This window comes from Fringilla coelebs, assembly GCF_963513975.1.
Source record: "Fringilla coelebs genome assembly, chromosome: 28".
NCBI lineage: Eukaryota > Metazoa > Chordata > Aves > Passeriformes > Fringillidae > Fringilla > Fringilla coelebs.
Genome location: NC_140054.1, coordinates 4,049,255 through 4,071,281, shown reverse-complemented (window position 1 = coordinate 4,071,281; position 22,027 = coordinate 4,049,255). Strand labels below are relative to the sequence as shown.

The 22,027-nt window shown below is 56.0% G+C and overlaps 1 protein-coding gene across 1 annotated transcript; it reads right to left on the bottom strand.

Moving 5' to 3' along the window:
• Positions 1 to 14,994: 14,994 nt before the first annotated feature.
• On the bottom strand, positions 14,995 to 17,532 carry LOC311163650 (UPF0500 protein C1orf216). Its single transcript, XM_084222681.1, has 2 exons — positions 17,454 to 17,532; positions 14,995 to 16,290 (listed from the first exon to the last, which is right to left on the bottom strand). Exon 2 carries the CDS (start codon positions 16,272 to 16,274, stop codon positions 15,456 to 15,458), a length of 819 nt encoding a protein of 272 aa, XP_084078807.1. The 5' UTR covers positions 16,275 to 16,290; positions 17,454 to 17,532; the 3' UTR covers positions 14,995 to 15,455.
• Positions 17,533 to 22,027: the final 4,495 nt, after the last annotated feature.

The following is a 22,027-nucleotide window of genomic DNA, read 5'->3' as shown; positions in this document are numbered from 1 at the left end:
TGGGTGCTGTAGGACCTGGGTGCTGTGGGACCATGGCCAAGACAAGGATGGGGAGCAACTGCTTAACAGGGGTGAGAGGAGGCAAAGCTGCTGGTTCATCCATCCCTGCACCAGCCCCAGGGAAAGGCAGCAGTGCCTGCCTGCAGAGCCATTCTGTGCCCGGAACGTGGCAATAAATGGGGGGTTGGCAAGGGCCAGCCCAGGACAGCAGCTCTCCCGTGCCCTGAGCACCCAGCACACCTGGGCTTCCCTTGGCCCCCAACAGTCCATGACTCTGCTCCATTGCATCTTCCAGAAGTTGCTCTGGGAGAGCCTCAGTTCCAGAGTTTCTTTGCAGTTTTTCAAAAGACACACATTTCTTCTCCAGTGCAGCTTCTTTTCTGTGACCATTTGCATAAACCAACAGTCTGTGCCCAAGCAGTTGGCCATCAGTTTATCCAATGTTTCTCTTTCAAAAGTCTACTGGGAACAATATTAATAAAATACTGTATTTATTTAATAAATATTAATACAGTTTTATTCAATACAATTGTATTAAGTGCAATGTAGGATATGTCCCAAGCCAGCAGCTTCCCTTTGCTCCTTCACATGAGGACCCACACCACAGTTCTCATTCAGACATCACTGCTGAGCTACGTGGGCCTGCAGGATCAGGGACAAAAGTGCTCCAAAAATAAAACCAGCCAGGCCAGCATGTCCCCATTGTGTTGCTGCCCCTCCCAGCTGGGTGCTGGGACCTCTGGGTCCCCCCCAGCCCGTCCCCCGCTCCAGCACTGTGCCAAGCGCTGCGCGCGGCTGCCGCAATTAGGGCGATCTGGGTTTCTTCGTAGCTGCAGGACAACATTTTTGAAGGCAGGACTTTGATCTTATTTCCTAAGAGTTTCTCTTTCCCTTCCTTTTCATGTGTATTTTCCCTGGGTTTTGTCTCATTACTCAGGTGAAGGCTGATGTTCCCCACGGCGGCCGTGCCGGAGCGCGGTCCCCATTCACCCCCCGCCGTGGGGACCCGCGGGCTCGGGGACGGGGCATCCTCACCTCCTGGAGCAAGTTTGTCCATGGGCCTCTCCTGGGCAGAGGCTGCCAATTATGCTCAGCACGCTGAGCTCTGTCACATCAGGTTCTTGTCAGGGAAAACATGGCACTGGGGTCCTCCTTTCCCCTGTTTTGTTTTTTGTCTGTCATTGCTTTTTTCTTGATATTTTTAATGATTTTGCAAAGCAGTCCTAACAACAGAGATGAGGGCATTGCCCATGTGCTGCTCTGGGAAGTCTGCGACTGTCACCCCCTGGCAGGAGAGGATGGGCACAGGGACAGCCCTGCAGCCTAGGGAAGTGCCACCGAAGTCCAGGCAGCCACAGGGAAGTTGTCAGTCTCTCAAGATGTGCTGTTGGCTCAGGCCTGAATATCAAAGTCATCCTGGATAAATAAATAAGCAAATCTTGTCCCCTGAACATCAGCATTTCTTCTTAAAACAGGCCCAGCCTTCTAGCTGCCCTAATCCTACCCAACACCAATCTCCAATTAAAACTCCGGTGCTGAGTGAGTTGTAATTCTTAGCACCTCAGGGCCATTTTATTATTATCATTATATTTTTTTTACCCATTAAAACCTGTTTTCTCTAAATGAAATAAAATAGGGGCAGAGATAACAAAACTCATTGCTTTTTCATATATATATGTATATAAAAGAAAGAAACAGTTTGCATTAAAAAAAAGAAGTTAATAAATGGCCGAGCCCCAACAGATGGGGGTGTGTGTGGAATTTGCATTTTTCAGATTAACATGCACGAGCAAAGATAGAAAACGCACTTGCCCCGGGGAAATAATTTGAGAAATCTTTGCATATTTTATTTAAAAGCATGCCACGTTAGGCAGGGTAATAATGCAGAGCGATGGTGATTAGGTTAGGCCTGGAGGGATTGTAGCCTGGGACCCTCCCTCCTCTTGATCCGGCTCATCCTTTTGCCAAGCCCCCCTCAAACCCTTGGTGTTACAGCCCAGACACCCATCCCAAAATCCAGTCCTGTTGGGGTGTTGGTGGTTTAACCCCACGGATTTGAGGCAGCTCCTGACATGTGGTCCATGAGCTGCTTCTCTCCTCACTTCCAGGGGACAAAAGGATGCCAGCTTAGTTTCATCCAAAGCTCCTGATCCATGGGATCCCCACACATGTTGGGAGGGATGCCCTGCTCAGTTGAGGTGTCTCCCTGGAGCTCTGCAGATCTTTTGGGATTTACAGCATTCCACAGGAGCTGTCAAGGGTCCCAACACCCCAGTCTCTCTGAATGCTTGGAAAATCACAAAGATGGAGCTCAGGTGTTGCAGCACCGAGGTCCCGCTTCTGCCAAAGCTTTCCTGCCATCATCTCCTGTTTGAAGGCAGGGAGTAGATCAGAGCTCATCCCCAAAAGTGCTGGGGACACTGCACATGGAATGTGCTTTAAAAATTCATGGACTTTTCTGAAGGATCCAGGCAGCTTGGGAGAAATTGGGTGATCTCTCATAACCTCTGACAGCCTGCTCATGGCATTTATAGAGCCCCAGACCTCTGAGCTGAAAGGTGGTTTTTCTCTCATCCCACAGTGAGGAAGAGGAAGATGAAATAAGCCCAGCTTCAGGTGCCAGTGGCCCTTCAAGACAAGCTTCCCCCAGACAGCAGAAATGGGCAGCCTGTGCCCTACTCCAGGGTCACAACCTTCAGCCATCAGCTCTCACCAACACAGGGCTAGGATGCTGCTTTGGCCTTGAAAATATTATTCTCCTTTTTAATGTCAGCCTCTGCATTCTGGTGTTTAAAGCTTAAGATCTTGTTTTCCAGGTCTCTTTCAAGGTGATGACATTTTGCCATCATTCAAGAAATTCTTCAGCCGGGGGTGGTAGGGAAGACAGTCCTGTGCAGTGGAGCAGAGCTTGGAGCAGCTCCCACGCAGCCAAACCAGTGGTGGGCACTGCCCATTCCTTCCCAGCCATATCTGGGGGGTCCCAGGTGCTCAGCTGCCCCAGTGCTCCTCAGAGCCACCACCAGCACCTCCACACCCAGTTGGAAATATGGCAAAAGTCCTCCTGCCTGGCAAAACCAGGCCCTTGGAAAGCTCCTGCCACTTCCCTGGCTTTGAAATCTGACCCAGAGCCTGACTCTCTCCCTGTCTGCTCCCATTATTAATAAACTTTGAAGGGCTCCCTTCTGTCCTTAATGAGATTAGTGTTATTTTCATGCATTGCTGCAGGGCAAAGGACTGAAAAAGTGGCTGATCTGTAAACTAAAGGGTGCTAATCTATAGAGGGTGGGTCCCCCATTCTCATGGCCTCGGGGGCTGGGCGAGAGTAATCAATTAAAAGAGGGGATTAGAGGTGCCGTGGTCACCTACTTTATTGAGGTCACCCTGACACCCTCCCAGCCGTGGGCACACGCGGGTCCAGCTCGGTCATTGAGGCTCTTAGAATTAAAAAAGCCTTAATCACCAGCCCCTGTTCAGGCTCTGGACCCAAAGGAGCAGCAGGGGAAATCTGTTGTTAATATATTAATGGGCACAATTTGCTTAGCGGGTCTGTCTGGGCTTTGTAAATTAATGCTAATTTAAAGCACAACCTCACTGTCTTGTGTTTATTTTTTTCAACTTTATTCAAGTGCCTCCTTTTTGCCAGGAACTTGGGGAGGAAAAAATACTTGACCTGGCCAAATAGGGAGTTGCTTTTGCTGTAGTTTTATAGATGTTCTAAAGGCAGATTGTTTAAGGAAGGAAAGGGTGGCCTTGCTCCGACTGAGTGTGTCCAAACACTGCTCCAGTGGCCGTAATTGTGGAGAGATTTTCTCTCTGAGGATTTCCTTACCAGAAATGCCTTGGGCAGCTCTGGGCAAGGATTGAGTCACTGCCCCTGTACCTTGCTGGTTAAAAACCAGCTGCACTGTGCATGTTGTACTCCTGGGATTTCTGTCCTTCACTTTGGATCACAAATCTGTGCCTGAAAATGGCCCAAAGCCCTGACCTGCCCCTGGCCCATCTTTGGGGAGAGGAAAGAGCAGTTTGCTGCAGGACTTGGGCACTGACAATAATTAAAAGCCTCTTTGCAGCCAGCAGGAGCCTCAGAGCATCCAGCAAGGATTGCAGCACACCTGAGCCCTGGGGGGTGGCATGCAGCACACCCCTCACCTGTCCTCTAATGTCCTTCCCCTGGGATGTCCCAGCCACCCGTGGGACATCCCACCCAGCTCAGGAGCACCCAGGCCATCCTCCAGACCTGAGCCCAGCAATTCTCCCAGCAGCAGCCTGGGCATGGTGGGCATGGGAAGCAGGGCAGGGGTGCCAGTTAGGGGTGCCAGCGTTGTCACCCGCAGACACGGCTCGGTGGCACTGCGCTGACACTCCTTCACCCTGAGCCACCAGGACTTGTCATTGTCACCGTGACACGTCCCCAACACCCACAGGGTCCCACCCCCTGCTCCCCAGAGAGGACCCTGCCCTGCTTCTCTCCTCACTTCCACGTGTGAAAGGGATGTCACTTCGGGTTGATCCCGAGCCCTGTTGCTGTCTGGGTGATAGTTCTGGGGTGCTAAAGGGATTAGCAGCCGTCTGCTGAGCCAGGCTCGGACTCATGATGCAGAGACTGTGAAAATAATTGCCTTAATTTCAAGACCAACTTTAGACAGAGGAAAAAAATTATGTTATGGGGGAGACGGCTCCTTTTCTGAGTGCTGGGGGAATGTCAGGCCCAGAGGAAGGAGTTTTCCATAAATTGAGGATGAGCAGCATGTGCCAGGAGCCAAGACTGTCCAGGATGGCACCAGACATTTGGGATGCGTGGGACAAAGAGGTGTGGGCATCCTCAGTTACCAGTGCTGGTGGTTGTAAGATTGCTGGTTCTACATGGGGGCTTGTGGCTCACCCCATGCCTGCCCCAGAAGGGAGATTCCTCCTGTACAGAGCTTTATATTGGGAATGTGGGCACCTGCTCCTGGCTGGGACCTGAGCTGGGAGCTTGGAGGCAGAAGCCATTAGGGAAAAGCAGCTGATCCAGTGACTCGTGGCACAGCCTTGGAAGGCCTCAAGCTGGGCAACTTAGGAGCTGTCATTTGCTATGAACACTTTCTGGAATTTTGTCTAAGGACAGGAGGAATAAATGGTTTCTTTGGGCTGGAGATGCCGCTGGGGACATGGAGGCTCTTGCTCCACCCTCAGCATCTCTGCTGAGCCCGACATCAATCAGCTCCCAACATCCCACCTCCTGCACAGGACCGACACCAGCCCTGGGGTGAGGGACAGGGTGAACCGCTCTGCCTCGCTGCCTCCACCCCACCTCCTGCGGCAGCCCCTGGAGGGACGGACGCCCCGGAGGGCTCTGGTGGGCCGGGAAGGGGGGACAGCCCTCGGCACCCCCCAGCCCTGCCGCTAAACCCCGGCGTTGGCAGTGGGTTTAATCCGCGCAGCCCCGCTCCGGGCTGCATTGCCATGGGCGATGCTGGATTAGGGACCGGCCGCCGCACGCCTTTGTCCTCCCTTTGTGCAGCATTTTGCTCGCCTCTGCCTTAAACCTTGTAACCATTTTGCTGCCTTTTAAACCCGCCTTGAATAGGGGGTGGGATGGAGAGGGATGCGGGGGAGAGGGGCCGAGGCTTTGAGGTTGAAGAGAGGCATTCAGGCTGCAGCTGCCCCGTCTCAGCACATTCCCCGTGACCCCCACGGGCACCGCCGCGGCCACCGAGCAGCATTGGCAACGCGGCCGCTCCGGGACAATCCACCTGCTTGCTCGGGACAAGCACTTTCATGCCTATTGGGATTAGAGATTTTAAGTGTCGTTCCAAATTGTGCGGATAAACAGTCTTGTGAAAACTTGTTATCGTGGGGAAACGGCCCCGCCGCCACCCTCCGTCCCTGGCCTTTTGTTCGGGCAATTTTTATTGCCGGATTGGATTTGATGAGGTTTAAGGTTTATTCTTAGGACTCCATTGAAGAGCTGATCCTTTGTCTCCCGCCGTGGAGCGTGAAGAATATGAAACGTAGGCAAAAATAAATCTGCTTTTCACACGTATTAGCCCCTGGTACACGCGGGGACCACCAAACGCAGCTGAGAGCAGCAGCACCCCCGGCCCTCTGCCCCAGCCCCCGGCTGCACGAGGTCCCTCTGGCCTCCACACCCTCTCCCCAGTTTCCACAGTCCCCTCTGACCAGGGGACTGGAACAGGGAATAGGACTGAACAGGGAACAGGAACCTGGGTGGTCACCAATGGCCTTCTCCCAGTACAGTCCCCACTGCAAGAGCCACCCAGGGCTGCTCTGGTGATACAGATTTAGGAGGTGTCAGGTCTGTAAAGATCCCAAATGATGGTAGTTGGGGGGGAACATCCCTCCCTGCCCACCCCCACAAAACCCCAACCCCACAGGCAGGTCAGTCCCTTAATCGCTTCATTTATCACCAGTGACTTCGGGAGAGATTAATCAGCAGGGTAATTCCTGAGGAAAGGTTGCTCCAGAGGCTGCTTTCATTTCAGAGGAGCTCCCTGCAAATTTCCCCTTTGCTGCAGGAGCCTGCTCTGACACGCTCCCAGCAGCACCGGGATGAGCCCTTGCCCCAGGCTCCATCCCCACCTTGTCCCCTGAGCCCAGGCAAGGCTCGTGCCTGGCCTTTGAGCTGGCGACTCCCAAGCAGCCTCCAGGGCAGTTTTGGCAGCACCAGGAGCCAGCAGCAGGCATCTGGCACAAGCCTAGAGGTTGAGTTTCTGGAAAGTCTGGGGCTGGAGGCAGCAAATCATGCAAAACTTGGCTCATTGGGCTTGTTCCAAGCAAAAAAAAAAAAAAAAACAAACTAAACCCAGGGCATGGAAAACTTGCTCAGAGCTGAACCAGAGCAGGGCTGGCCTGGAGGAGCTTGCATGGTTTCAATCCACACCTCTCCTGGTGGCTCCCAGTCCCTGGAGATCACTGGACACAACTTCTCCATCTGCCAGGTGCCACATCTGGGAGCTGCCACAGCCTCATCCTCCACCACGAGGAAGGGGCAGGCTCTGGCAGCACCAGCAGGGATGCAGCCTCCTCTGACAGGCCTTGGAAAGAGCTGGCAAATGAGCAGGATGGGACAAGAGCTTGCCATTCCAAGCATTTAGGATGCTTGCAGATGGATATCTGCTGTCTTTATGGTTGTCCACCATGATATATCATGGAAGGGGTGGCAGAGGAGGTGCTTGGCTGGGATCCCCACGCTGGTGGCATGCCCTCAGGACATTTATTGTCCCCTTGTCCCACCAGGCAGCCCTGGGCAGGGTTCACATCAGCCTGTCCCCCATCCACCACATCGTTTCCTGCTTTGCATCTCATGAGATGATTCCCTAGATACCCAGGAATGTTCCAGCTCCTCCTGTTTGGATAAAATATCGGTAATTACACGCATGCCTAATTTGAATTATTTCCACAGTGCAATCCTGGCGCTTTGGACCCCACTGAGTAACGTGGCAGGAGACTCCTTCCTCAGCAAGGAGGTGTTGGGTGGTGGCACTTCTGCTTCTGGCCTGGGTGACCAGTGTGGCCATCAGGTGACCCCCAGGGGTCATTCCCAGCACCCAGAGAGGGCAGGTTCCCAAATGTACTTTAGGTGTCCATAAAGGTGAGTGGAGAGGGGGATTTGACATCTGCTCTCAGACCTGCCGTGGGTGTCCCCACATCGAGGGTGTGGGGAGTTAATTGCTGTGCCCATGGCCTCGTTTGCTGCCACAAAGCTGACAGATGCTCTCCCAGCCTCCAAGCTGCTGTCAGGAGCTGTGGAGCTGGTGGAGAAGGTTCTGGGTGAGCTTCCTTGGCCCAGGCTGGGTAAAATGTCAAATTTGATTTGTGTCACGGTTCCTTCTGGCCCTGCAGTCGATGAGTGCAGAACTGGGGCTGGCTGGGAAATATGAACTGGTTCATCAACTGTTCAAGGTTTTAAAACTTGGTTTTCTTCCAGCATGCAACCAAACCAAGTCCTTTGGAAAGTTTTCCATGGTGAGCTGCCTGCATGTCCCAAGGAGCTGGGAGCAGAGCAGAAATCTCCCGCAGCAGGTTGAAGTTTTTGGGGCGCATATCGCAGCCATGGGCATCTCCAGCCCCCCGTTCCCTCTCTGCTGCCTGCCCACACTGAACCCTGCTCTGGCAGGTCCCTGCCCACACTCTTGGGCACATTCTGTGGGCATGGTGGGTTTCCCTCAATGCAGGGGTCTCTGCAGCCCCTCGCAGCCCCTCGCTGTCACATTGTGTTATTTGCTCTTGAGAAGTGACTGATGAACCTCCTCCTGCTGTTCTCCTGTCTGCAAAATTCTCAGTGGCCACCCAGAACTGCCAGGGCACCAGGGAGGATGCTGGAAAGGGGACCCCAAACCTCAGCACCCACCAGCATCTGCAATGGGTGCCTCCAGGATTGGAGAGGGGTATTATTTGGGGATTAGGAAGTGACACCTCAGGCAGGATTCATGCCCTGATGCCCTCCTGGGCACCCCCCACCCAGGTTCCTGCCCATTCCTGGCTTTGTGGGCAAGGGTCCAGGCAGGGCTGAGCCCCTCGTCCGGGGCACAGCAGCTCCCCCTCCACGTCTCCTCCAATTCTTAATTCGTTCTCCATCATTTTTGTCTCCCCCTCCTCCCCCTCTCTGTCTCAGCTGCCTGATGAATGAAGGATGGGTTTTTAAGCCTTTTTTGCCCCCAAGGCCTGCAGCTCTGGCTCGGCTGCTATCGCTGGGATAAATGCAGCTTTTGGGCCCGGAGCAGCATCCGCCGGAGCCGCGGCCCCCCGCGCCGGGTTATCAATCCCCGCTCAGCATCGCCAGCGCCGGCCTGGGTCCTCTCCACTGGGAGCCCTTTTCCTACCCTCTGGCCACAAGAAAGACCAGTCTGACTTAATTCTGCACAGTATCAACACCGAACAGATTCAGCCCAGCACTACTGGCTCTCCTAATTCGGCTTTGTATTCCTTGGTTTTCATGAATTTTTAAAAAGTTTCCATTTCTCCTGGGTTTCGGCGGGTTTGCTGGGGTGTGTGTGCCCCAGTGCTGGCTCTGCATCCTCCTCCTTGCCCTCCTGGAGCAAACAAAGGAGACAGAAAGTCAGCTTGGAGCTCCTCAGCCTGGGAAGTTTTTGGATGGCTTGAGAAGCCAAGAGTGCCACAACTCAGGAGAGGAAAGGGTTGGGGTGGTGATCGGATCCAGCACTCGAGTCCTGGCACAGCCAGTGCCACGGTGCCACTCCTCCCTCTGGCAGCACTCAAACGTGAAAATACAGATGGTGCCACTTGCAGGGCAGAGCTGGGGACTTGGGGGAGGCTTTGGGAATGGAAAACAAAATGAGCCAAACCCCAAACGGACTTAAAAAACCCAGATGCATTTCTTTGTTGTTTCACTTTGTTGTTGGTGTGAAATGCAGCCTCCATCCGTGACTGGGAGCTGGAAGCTGCCTTCTCCCTCCAGGCCTGTCCAGAGCAGAGAATTTAAGCCAGGACATAGGAAAATGAAGATTCCAAGATGGAAAACATAGATAGAGTCTGTGAAGGCAGCCAAGCCAGGCACTTCAGTTTAAGTCTAACTGGAAGCCTCACTCTGCCACACCGGCCTGAGCTTTTGTCCACTTCCAGTGGTCCACAGAGAGCTTAGAGACAGCCTGGCCATCCCAGAGGCTGAAACCTGGGTCCAGCCTACATCCCTGTCTGCAGAGGTTGGCAGTGGTGACACTGCAGTCCCCCCTGTGTCACAGAGCTGGAGCCAACTGCAGCCCCCAGCCCCATCCCAAAGTGCAGCAGCCTGTGGGGAATGATGTCCCCCCATCGTGGCCAGGAGAAGCCAGCAGCCCCCCCAGTGAGCCCCTGGGGCAGCACAGGGGTTTGTTGGCTGTGCAGGAAGAATCTTTGTTTTTAGCCTTCAATCAAACACTCATGGACAGGCCCTGTGTGTGTGGCACTCGGATTATTATCATCTTGAAGGAATAAAATGCAGCACTGGGGCTTTTGGGATTCAACCCAATGCTTCCAGGGCTCCAGATATTCCAGTGCTGATGCTGAAAACCAGGAAGGCATTCCCTGCAGCCAGACAGCCACTACATCACCCAGGACCCGTGCGAGGAAATAATGATGTACAGCTGGCCTTGGGGCACTCTTTGCAGCTCGATTGGCCTCCCTGGCAGAAGAATAACCGAGAGTTTATTGCCTCTCTTCCAGTGATCTTTACTCCCAGCTGTTTTCTCAGGGAGGCCTGGATCCCCATACCTCATCTGAAGAGCCATGGGCTGCTGGTGAGGCACTGAGCTGGTTCCTGGGCACTGAGGTGCTGGTTCCTGGGATAGGGCTCTGCTCTCACAGGGGAAATCCTGCCCCACCTCTGCCCAAAGCAGAGGATGGTGTCTGGGAGCCTTTCCCCCTCCTCCTGCAGGTGCAGCGAGCTCCTGGAGCAGCACCAGGACCTTGACCTCAGCACCCAATCATCCCAAATGGACAGCACCCATGTCCCCACTCCTTCACACCACATCCCCTTCCCCAGCACCAAACACCCAGTGCACCTATGTCACAATGCTGCACCTGGGCAAAACCCCTGCAAGGGATTCCATTTCTGACTTAAATCCCACCTGCCTGGGCAGGAGAAAGACAAAAAGAGCCCCTTCATGCCCAAAGTTGATGATTCCTAGCTCCTGGTGCTGTTTACAGGGGGCAAAGGTGAGGTGGTGGCAGGTGATTTTTTTTTTGCCCCTTTCCCCAGCCCTGCTTCAAACAGCCCGATTGCTTCGATTGCTGCAATTCCTCTGTCATTAAAATGTAAATGAAAACAGACACAAAAACAATCTGAATTTCCAGCCGAGTTGCTCTTGCTTAATATTCTACCCCGAAGGGGCATGTGCGGAAGCAACAATATTTCAAAGGGAATCATTAAAGAAGGGAGGCTCAAACTGCGTTTCCATCAGATACCGCGGCAGAGCCCGGCGCTCGGGGTCCCGCCCATCCCAACGCCGCTGGAAAGGACGAGCAGGAACCGGGTCCTGCAAAAACGAACCATCCAAGGTGAGGAGGATGCCCACACTGAGCCGGGCTGTGCTGCTCACACCGTTCCAGGGTGAGGAGGATGCCGACACTGAGCCGGGCTGTGCTGCTCACATCCCAGCGTGGTCCCGTTCTGCCTGTGATGCTCCAGGTTCATGTTTCCAGCTGCAGTGATCAGGCTGGGATGATGCCCAGATTTTAACACATTCCAAGGTTTTAGAAATATTCTGGAAGGACATCAGGGTTTGCAACGTGTCCTGACACCTCAGCAGTGCAAGGTGGGGGGAAGATCCTGGTATTCCAAACCCTGCCTCCCACCTTGTCCACCCCGAGCTCTTGGCACTGGTGCTGCTCTGCTCTGTTTCAAGCAGGAGGTGATTGTACTTCTCCTGTATTTATTCTGCCAGTGTGAAATGAAATCTACAGCATCAGGGAGCGAGAATAGCCTGAAAAATCCTGTGAATGGTGGTTCTGTCCCAATGGATGCTGCTGGAAAAGGAGGGATGCACCAAGGCTCAGGGCCACAGGAACCCCCAGGATTTGCCTCCAAGCCTCCAGTTCCCACTGGTCAGTGCCACTTACCCAGGCTGCAGGGAAAAGGAGCCTGGATGGACAAGGAGGATCCCTCTGTGGAGAGACTGGAGCAGCAGGGCAGAGCCCCCCTGCTCCCCACCACCCTCCTGGACCTCCCAGGCAGTGGCAGGTGCTCCCAGCACGGTGGCACATATGGATCCTATATGTGAGCTCATCTCTCCAGGCAGCCTCACTCCTCCATGCCCCAGGGAGCAGCCTGGGAAGGATGGTGACAGTGGGACACGGGGTGCCCAGGGGGGTGATACCCCTCAGCACACTGGGTGCTGCCTGAATGTGACATTTGGGGTGAGAGGAGCAGCTCTGGCTGCACTCACCTTCCCAGCTGAGAGCAAGGAAAGCCCTTTTCCCACTGCAAACCAAACATGTGGGATCTGGAAGTCTTTGAGACACAATAAACAAGGGATCCTGGGATGCTTTAAGTGTGTCCCAGTCTGCATCTCTGGATAATGGCCTGAGATGATTAATTTTCTTTTGTACTTTCATTGCATCCGTTATCACATCATTCAATTTTATTTTTAAAGACTTTTTTTAAACCCACAAAATACTGGAAAGGGTTAGAGTGGATTCCAATTACAAGGTAAAATATTTCCCTCTAAAGCTTTATAAATACTTGATTTTGGTTTAATGCCATTATTTTAACTTTCAAAGCAAGGCAGCACTTGCCAAGCCCTGCTTTGTGCAGTAAAACTGGCCCAGCGTCACAGGGATTTGATATAATAGTAACAATAAACTTTCAGAGGAGGCCTTAAAACCAGAGGGGCCGTGGGTCAGGCATGGGAATTCAGACTTGGATGCTGTGGGGTCCATAGCTCAGATCCCCCCGTGCTGGGGGGAGCCCCAGCGTGGCTCCAGATCAGACCAGTGGCTGGATCCAGATCCTGCTGCTGCCATTCCCACCCACCTGGGGGTGTTTGGGGCTCCTGCCCTGAGAGCCAAATTAATCCCTCTGTGAGGTGAGAATTCAGCCCCTTTATGGAGGTTTGGCAACCCCTGAGGATGGGGAAATCCCTGGCATGGAGTCCTGGGTCAGATCCTGCCTGTGGCTCCAATCCCACCTGAATTGCACCCACAGGGGGCTGAGCTCAGGATGCAGGGTCAGATTGTCCTGGGGGTGGAATTCTGCCCCTACAGGGTCAGATTGTCCTGGGGGTGGAACTCTGCCCCTGCAGGATCAGATTGTCCTGGGGGGTGGAACTCTGCCCCCTCCAAACTGGCCTGGGCTCAACCCAGCAGCGTTTTGTGTCTTTATTGTTTTTTTCCCCCCGCAATTGGTCGGGTTTTTAATTAATTCCCAAATCTCATTTGGGGCACGGGAGCTGGGGGTGGAAAAGCTCTGTCTGAAGTTGATTTTGCAAATCAGTTCTGGCCATCTCCAGCCAGGTCCTGGGGCAGGAGCATCAGGCTCCCAATAACCAGGGAGGAAGCCTCTTGTTGCCAGAGCAGATCCACCTCTTTGATGTGCTCCCGCAGTTATTCTTTCATTTCTTGAGCAAATAATCTGGATTTTCACAATATTTACCTTGGAAATAATTATTTGTGTAAAGCATTTGACCAAGACAAACAGAGAACCTCTCAGTCTTGCTGCAGGGCTGGGAGGGCTCACGTTCCCCCAAACCTGAGGGAGCATGAGCTCCATGGAAAGTGCATGAAGTGAGAAATGGGCTCAGAGAGGAGCACCCCCCATCCTGTGGAACCCCCGAGGGCTTGGACAAACCTCCCGGCAGGGATGAGGATGGAAAAATGTGGCCACTCTGCCCTTCATGCCTTGCTGTGTCTGTACATGGATCCCTGAATTGCATCCCTGGATTCCCACAGACTCAGAGGCTGGAAAGGAGAAGCAGGAAGGGGTGGGGGGAAAGGTGAGAGAGGGTTCAAAGGGCTGCTACAGCCTCGGTTTTTCATCTCTAGTTAATCTCTGTGAAGCCTGAGGCAAAGTCACCTTTGGGTCAACACTCAGGTGTTGTTATCTGCCACCCCCATCACCCGGAGCTGCCCCCAGCCCTCCCCACGAGCAGAGCCGCGGGGCAGGGTGCCAGGAATGCGGGAATCCGGTCCCCCCGGTTCCAGCCCGAGCTCTCCTGGGGCAGAAGGTGAATCCTGCACTCAGACCACACCCCGGCTGCCCCACTGCAGAGATGGGAGGAGCAACACACACCGGGGAATAAAAAAAAAACTGCAAAAATTGAGCCTGGATAAACTGCCAGGCTGGCCCAGCAGGGCAGCGTGCCCGGGGGTGCAGGGATGGGAGGGAGGTGCCAACACCTGTGCCCTCCACCTGCCGCTCAGCCAAGCTCCACCTGCACACCCAGTGAGCACGGGACGGCTGCTCCCAGCCCCGCAGCCTTGGGAAGGGAAAGAAGGAACAAATCCAGCTGGGGCTCGGCTCCTTCAGCTCCAAGGCTTTTATTAAAGTGTGCAACATGCCCACGATCACAGGTCTGGGATACAACAGAGGCAGCAGGAGCTGGACACGAGCGAGCAGAAGGGAGGTGAGGGCAGCATGAGCCTTGCAGGAAGCTGCCAGAATCTTCCAGTGCTGGCACAGGTTGCTTTGAGCTGAGTGCACCCCTTGCCACCAAAATGTCCTTTCTGGAGGAGGATTTTTGTGGATCTCCTCACTTCAGCCACTGGCAGCAGCCCCAGGGGGAGCAGAGACTGTGCCCCATGTGGGGCAGGAGGAGGCTGGGGCTGCCCCTGTGGGCTTGGCCACAGTTGTTGATCCACAGTCCAGGAGCATCTGGTGGGTGGTGGGTGCCAGGATCTGACCAGGCTGCCAGGTCCTGCTGCTCACTGGGGTCCTGGTGAAGCGGCTCCTCCCATGGCAGGCAGCAGTTTGGCTGGGAGGAATCTCTGGAATCCCTCATCACCCTCCTTGGCAGATAAGAAATGGAATCAGGGCCCAGGGCAGGATGGGGAGTGCAGACCCCTCTGGCTGAGCCCTCACTGCCCACTGCTGCTCCTCCACATCAGCACTCAAATGGAATGTGTGTCCTATGGATGCACAGCAAAGCAGAGCAAACACACACAGCAGCTCTTTTTCCATCTCTAGGTAAGACAATTGTTCTTTGGGTTCTGTGTACAGCTCTCACTGGATAAAATGCAGATTCAAAAAAAAAAAACCAAAATTCTTTTTGCTCCCCAATGATAAATTAATACAAACACCAACACCACAAGTTCATGAGCAGCTTTGGGATCATGCACTGAGTGAGAGCATTGCCCACAGCAGACAGACGTGCACACACACATAGACCTAAATTAACTTTTCACTAATACTGACATTAAAAACATATATTATGTTGGATCATTTGACTTAAATTTACTTTCCAGCATTCTGAGGTCACTTTTCAGAACGAGTTTTTTTTCTCTTTTGCAGCCCAAGACACCTCACTCTCACCAACAAGCAATGTTTACAGGGGCTGGGCTGTGGCTGCAGGGATGCACCGGTGCAGGTGGGATGTGGGGATGCAGCACGTGCTGGAAGTGCTTTGCCCAGGGAGGTTCAGAAGCCTCACTGCCCTGGAGCCCTCACTGCCCTGCAGCTCCAGCACGGCCATCCCAGCCCTGGTGTGGCCAAGCCAGGCTCAACAATGAACTAGATTAGGTTTAAAGATGAGCCTGGTCACCTCGGGCTCAGCAAAGCCAAGGCCCTGAGGTCAACCCAACCCAGAACCACCCCAGACCTGAGCGCAGAACAAAACAAATTCCAGTGCAGAGGAGGATGGAGATGAACTCTTCGGGGACTCTTGGCTGCATTGGAGAGAGATGGGACGGGCAGGGTGGGCACCCAGGGCCCCGGTGAGCGCTTGGCACAGGATGGAGATGCCACCAGCCGACACCACAGCACCTGGAGGGTGAGGGCTGGGCCAGGCTGCGCTGGTGGCACCTCAGGGGCCAGGGGCAGCCGCAGCAGCGACGCAGGCTGGGCCCTGCTGCATGCAGCGGATGAGCTCCTTGCGATTATCCAGGATGGTGTCGAAACTCTCCTGCAACCGGTTCTGCTGGTCCACAACTTTCTGCTGCAGGCCGTGGATCCAGCGCAGCAGGGCCAGGCGCCGGTACATCACCAGCTGGATGTGGTGCTTCTCCTTCTCCTGCTCCTTGAAGCGCTCCTTGTCCTGGAGGTGCTGCACGGCCTCTGCCAGCGCCGGGAAGAGGGTCCCCAGCTCAGGCTCGGCTGGCCCTGCCTCCGGGGGGCTCTCGGCTCGGGGGGCAGAGGCAGGAGGGTCCCAGGTGGTGCTGCAGGTGCTGTCGGGGCTGTCGATGCTGAGGGAGCTGCTGGCGTAGCCGTTGTCCTCTGCAGGGGAGCTCGGGGGCTTGGCACATCCCCCGGCCGCCTCCTGGGCAGCGCTGTGTCCCCCTGCCCCGCTGACCTCGGCTCCCTCGGGGGGGCTGCGCTCCCCCTGCTCGGGGTGCCTGTCACCCGGGCCCGGGGCGGTGTCCCTAAGCCGGCCCTGGACCATCTGTCTCTGCATTAATAACAGCAGATTATCAGACGGATTTGTGCTGTTTTCGCTCCGGCTGGAGCCCTCCTCCGGCGGGGACCCCGGCGCTGGCTGGCTCCAGTTCTCGTTGCTGTCACACACCTCTCCCACGAAGTTGGAGTTGGAGTCCGGCCCATGTCCCGCCCCTGGGAGGGCCGTGCCCGGTGCTGGGCCCCCCCGGCCCTGCCGGAACGGGGCGTTTGCCGGGCACACAGCAAACATCTCCCCGGTGTCCTGCCTGCAAGGGAGACATGGAGCCGTGACACACCTGTGGGCACCTGGGCTGGCACAACCAGAGCTCAGGGCAGCTACAGTGGGGAAAAACACGCTCATTGCTTTATTTACCTCTTCAAAGGCATTGGACCTACCATGGGGTCAGTGCTCCTGGGTGTTTGACTGCTGCTCTCAGCATGGCCCCGTGCAACATCATGGAATCATGGGATGGATTGGGTTGGAAGAGATGTTAAAGCTCATTTAGTTCTCACCCCTTGCCATAGGCAGGTATGCCACCCATGCAAGGGCATCTTCCCACCTGATGCAGAAGCTCAAGGGGACACCTCCCATCCCATCTCCCTTCCCTGAGAGCTCCAGTCCCAGCCCATGTTCCTGCAGCACCCCTTGGGTGGTGCCAAAAGGCATCACGGGGCACAGGCACGCAGCTGCACGGGCTGCTGGCAGCATTTGGGCTGTGGCTGATGCAATTAATTCCCTGCTGGTAAAGGTGTGCTTGGAAGGAGATGCTTTCCCAACAGCAATAAATGTCTTTCAGCAGCTGAGACTGCCTGGGCTCCTCTGCACAACCTCTGTCACCAGCCCTGCATCAGGGTGGGGGGCTGGCCTCAGCCTGTGCCCAAACCGGTGACACCCCTGACCTTCCTTCTCTGCGGGACTGGGAACAGGCTGGCCCAGAAAAGGGAAGGTTATCCCAGCGTTCCTTGCCGGGTCACCGGCAGCGAGAGGCGCCCTCCAAGCCCCCTCCTACAAGGAATCCTCACAGCAATCGCAGGAAGGAGCCCACCGGGCGTCCCGGTCTGACCCCGGCCAGCAGTGGGGCAGCAGGAGGTGTGCAGGAGCCCGACCCCAGCCCAGGCTGCCGCCCCGCAGCCCCCGCAGTGACATCTGCTCGGTCCGGGGCTGGGTGACACCCCCAGAAAACCGCTGCACCCCACAGGAGCTGCACCCCACAGGAGCGGGGCCGGGCTGCGCTGCCGGGGGATGCGCGGGCGGGGGGAGCATCCCTGCCCTGCAGAGCCCCCGCGGAGCCTCCCGGAGCCTCCCGGAGCCTCCGGGACCCCAGCCCAGCTGGGGGGGTCCCGCTGCCCCCGCAGAGCCCCCGCAGAGCCCCCCTGAACCCTCCCCCCGGGAGCCGCTCCCACCGCCCGCCCGGCCCCGAGCACTCACCGCGCCGGTCCAGCCCTGCCCCGGTCCCGGCCCCGGTCCCGGCCCCGGCCCGGGCTCCGTGCGCCGCCGCCGCCGCCGCCGCGGGTGGGAGCGGGAGCGGAAGCGGCCCCGCGTGGGGAGGTGTCACGGCCGCACTTCCGACAGCGCCGGCAGGGCTGCTGGGGGGGGACAGAGATGCTGGGGGGAACAGGGATGCTGGGGGGGAGCGGGATGCTGGGGGGAACAGGGATGCTGGGGGGGACAGGGATGGTGGGGGGGAGCGGGATGCTGGGGGGAACAGGGATGCTGGGGGGGACAGGGATGTTGGGGGGACAGGGATGCTCGGGGGGAAACAGGGATGCTGGGGGGACAGGGATGCTCGGGGAAAACAGGGATGCTGGGGGGGAGCGGGATGTTCGGGGAGAACAAGGATGCTCGCGGGGGTGACTGGGCTCTCGGGGCCGCCCGCTCCGCCCGCTGCCACCCGCCCCTGGCTGCCGTGACTGTGTGTATCCCTATGGGTCCATGTTCACCCGCAGCATCCCTCGAGAAACTCCCGCCCTTGTCCTCCACGGGAAAGGGGAAAACTCCCACCCGTGTCAGGAAGAAGGAGCTGGAGCCCCCGGCGCTGGGTGGGTGCTGGTGGGAGCTCCCCGACACGGGCGGGGTGGCTGGACTGGGACTCTCTGGCTCCTTCCCACCGGCCCCTGGGTCCCGTGAGGCTCAGCAGGTCCCCGTGGGGATGGGGACGGAGCTGAGCGCTCAGTGGGTTCTTTATTCCCCTCGCCCGGAGCCGGGGTGTCCGCGCTGGGAAAGGAAAAGGCTCAGGAACATCAAACGGTTCCCACGGGGCCCTGCCCAGCGCGGGGGTCACATGAAGCACCGGGAACGTCTCGGGGGATAAAGAGGCTTTGTGGGGCTGGGAGCCGCGGTGGGGGCAGCCCCATACTGCTCAGTCCCCCACAGAGCTGCCCCAGGCAAGGATGGTCCCATCTCCTGCCGGATCACCCGGTATGGCCTTCCCTGGCATCCTGTGCGAGCTCTGGGATAGACACGGCACGAGCAGAGCACCCTCCACAGCCCAAACCCGGGCTGGGCTCGGCACCTCTCACCTGCCCCGAGGGAGAGGAAGAGGGATGGAGGTGCTTTCAGGATGGACAGAGATCCTTTTGAAAGCTTTGAATTTCTGAAGATGGGATGTAGGGAGCAGATGCTCCCCCATGACATGGTGAAGGTTTGGAGCAGTGGAATACGTGAGTGATAAATAAATTTTTTTAATTTCTCATCTGCCTGACAGGCCCCTTGACAGCCTCTCCTGCTCTTGGCTTCTCCAAGGGCTTTGACAACTCCATGGAGGAGCAGTCAGAGGGGCAGGACCAAGAGCTGTAACTGGGACACTTGGGCTGCAGCTCCAGGGGAAGCCTGGGATTAAAGGAACAAACCCTTCCTGTCGCACAGGAAAGGCAGGAGCTGACTCAGGCACCTTGGAATGGGCAGGACAGAAAAAGGAGTTTGGGCTCACAGTGAGCTCAGCTCAGCCTTTGCCATCAGCCAAGCCTTTGCTTTGTGCTGCTCTGGTCTTCACTCCCATCACGGCCTGAACTCAAACTGAGTGAAATTTTCATCACTGAGAGCACAGAGGGAATTTTGATCCATTCAGGAACCTTCTCCCCCAGTTTACCAAGAGGCACATCCCAAACAGGCCTTTTCCATCTCTGGTTTAGATTTCAACAGCACAGAAAACCATGAGTGGAGTTTGGCTCCAGGGCAGAGCAGGGTTTGCTCCTCTCTCAGCTCTGCTTGTCCCCACCCCAGGAATCCCCACAGGCCAACAGGTGCCAGTGTGCTGGAGCCTGCTGCAAACCTGCTGCCCTGGCTCTGGCTCCGCAGTTTTGGGGGGTTTGGGGTTCCTCCCCAAGTGCCAGCCATGGTGGGAGCCAGGGAAGTTCTGGGTTCACAGAGGGATCCAGAAGCAGAGACTTTAGGGATCTATCTCACTGGGATTTTGTACTGGTGCAGCTCAGGGATTCAGCCCAGCTCCTGGGATTGTCTGTGTCTGATGGAGACCAGCAGGATTTGCTGCTTCCTGTGAAAACAGTTCCCTTCCTCTGCAAGCCAGTGTCCCCTCAGGCCCAGCTGTCCCTCTCTGCAAGGACCTGCCTGTGGGGACACAGTGGGAACCCCAGAGCAGGGAACCCCAGCTTGGAGCACAGGATGGAGGGGACATGGTGACTCAGGGAGGGCTGGTCTGGTCCTTTTGGGGACACTGGGAAAGGGAATGTTTGGAAGTGGAGGGGGAAGGACTTCAGAGTCATCTTCCCCTCCCCTTTCCCCACTTTGTTCCAGAAATAAATTAAAAGCTCTCCCTCCAGGAAATTAAAAATAATTTAAGAAGGCTGAGCACAGGACTTGATGCACTGGGGTTTTGGAGCTGGGGGTCCTGGGCTTGGAAGGCAGAAGGGTGCTGGGGTGACCCACTGGAGCTTCTCCAGAAGGCACTGGCACCAATTTCTCCACCAGGGCCATTCCCTGGGGGTTGGAGGCTCTGCCCTTCCCTGTCTTGGCTGGGGGGGTCTTTGTGACCTCGCACCAGCAGAGACCTGCTGCCATCAGAGGGACGTGCCAGAGATGGCAGCCTGGCACTGGCCATGGTGGAATTCATCCTCCAGTCCCAGGGCCCAGCTCCCACTCCCTGTGCTCATCCTGCTGTCTGCTTCTCATCTGCTGTCTGTCCTGCTCCCCACTGCAGTGTGCCACCAAGGGGGTCCCAGGAGGAGCCCTGGCACTTGGCCCTGTGCCCACATGACATCAGCCCTGTGTGGTGGATGTGGCCAGTCCTGACCCCTCTGCTGGGAAGGAGGCAGCAGAGTTTGGAGCCCTCCGGTGCAAAATGAGCTGGGGGTGCCCGGCCTTGCTGGGAGCTTGGGGTGCAGGGGCAGGACAGTGCTGGTGCTGCTGCTCCTCAGGTTCTGCCTGCAGCCCCCGTGCCCTCTGCACAGCAACACCCTGAGGATCCCACCCTGGCCCTGAGAGCATTGTCCAAATGCTCCTGGAGCTCTGGCAGCCTTGGGGTTGTAACCATTCCCTGGGAAGCCTGTTCAGTGCTCCAGCACCTTCTGGGGATAGAACTTTTTCCTGATATCCAACTAAACCTCCCAGTGATGTTCGGATGGGATCATGATGGCATCTTCAGCACCAGCCCAGGTCACAGCTCACCCAGGAGCCACCATCCCACTCGGTATCCCAGTGCTGAGATGGGCAGCTTGTCCTGAAAGAGTTAAGGGTGAAACATTGCAAATATGAAAAAAAAAAAAAAAAATTACAAAAGAAAAAAGTGCCCTGAACCACATGCGACCTAACCTCCCCAGCGGCTCATCTGAGTTTAATAATGGAGGAGGGAAATCTCCCAAAAAGCTCTCAGAGAAATTAAAGTAAACAGTGTGCTGACCTCCAGCCCGCAGTGCCCCGACGCTGACTCGCTGGCCACGGCGCTCTGCGTTCCCTGGCATCCCCTGTAATTGTAAACACATTCAGTAAATACAAGGGGAGGGGAGTGAGGGGGTCTGGGGAAGCAGCTCTCCCCACAGCCAGCTGAAACTGGGGCTGAGCATTGGGTCAGAGCCATGGTGACGTCTCTGGGCAATGTGGCCGTGGATGTCCCTGGCTGTGAGAGGCTTCACAAGGACTGGGGACTGTGAGGATTGAGGTCCAACGTTGCCAGTAGGAACAGGAGCCACTGGGATCACCACACTTCCCTGTGACAGCAGAGTTGGGGCTGGAAAACCTCGTGTTGGGAGCAGGCCCTGCAGATGGACAGAGGAAGAGGAGGAGGAGGAGGATGCTATTGACAGGTTTGTCCTCTTGGCCTCACAAAATTTAAAAACAACACTCTTATTTTCATAGACCCTGGTCATTTTTTTAGGCTGAGGAAAAGAAAAGCAACCCCAGGCTGTATGAGAGGGGCCAGAAAAGCTGCCAGTCTGGAGGGAGGAAGCATCACTGCCAGCCCAGCCCCATCCTTGGCCTTGCAGCATCCTCAGCCCCAGCCCCAGCTCTCTGCTGCTTTACACACAGAATCCCATGGTCTGCATTTCCCACAGGATTTTCTGGGGAAATCACCACTTGGGGAAGGGGCAGAGAGGGCTGGATCCAGGTGTCCCCATTCCCTTGTCCACAGCCCCAGCCCCTGCCCAGTCCTGCTGCCTGATGTCTACCTGTAACTCCTGAATTCCTTTTCAATCAGAATCCAAAGCAGTGGCAAATGCACTGTATTTGGTGAAAAATGCCAGGGATCTGCAGCCAGATTGGATTTCAGAGGAGCTGGCAATCCCACGGAGGTCAGAGCCCACTCACTTCAGCAGCTCCCAGCCCCAAGGATCAGCCTTTGGGTAGCGCCGGGAGGAGGAAGAGGAGGAGGAGGAGGAAAGGGCTGCGGGGCCGGGGAGTCCAGCGGAGGTGTGACCCTCTCACCAGTGATGGGGATGTTGGGACGGGCAGCTCTGCCACCCAGCAGGGGCAGAGACCCCCTTGCCAAAGCACTCACTCTGAGGAGGAAGCCTCCTTCCTCTTTGCTTTCCTAAAACCCCCCAAAAATG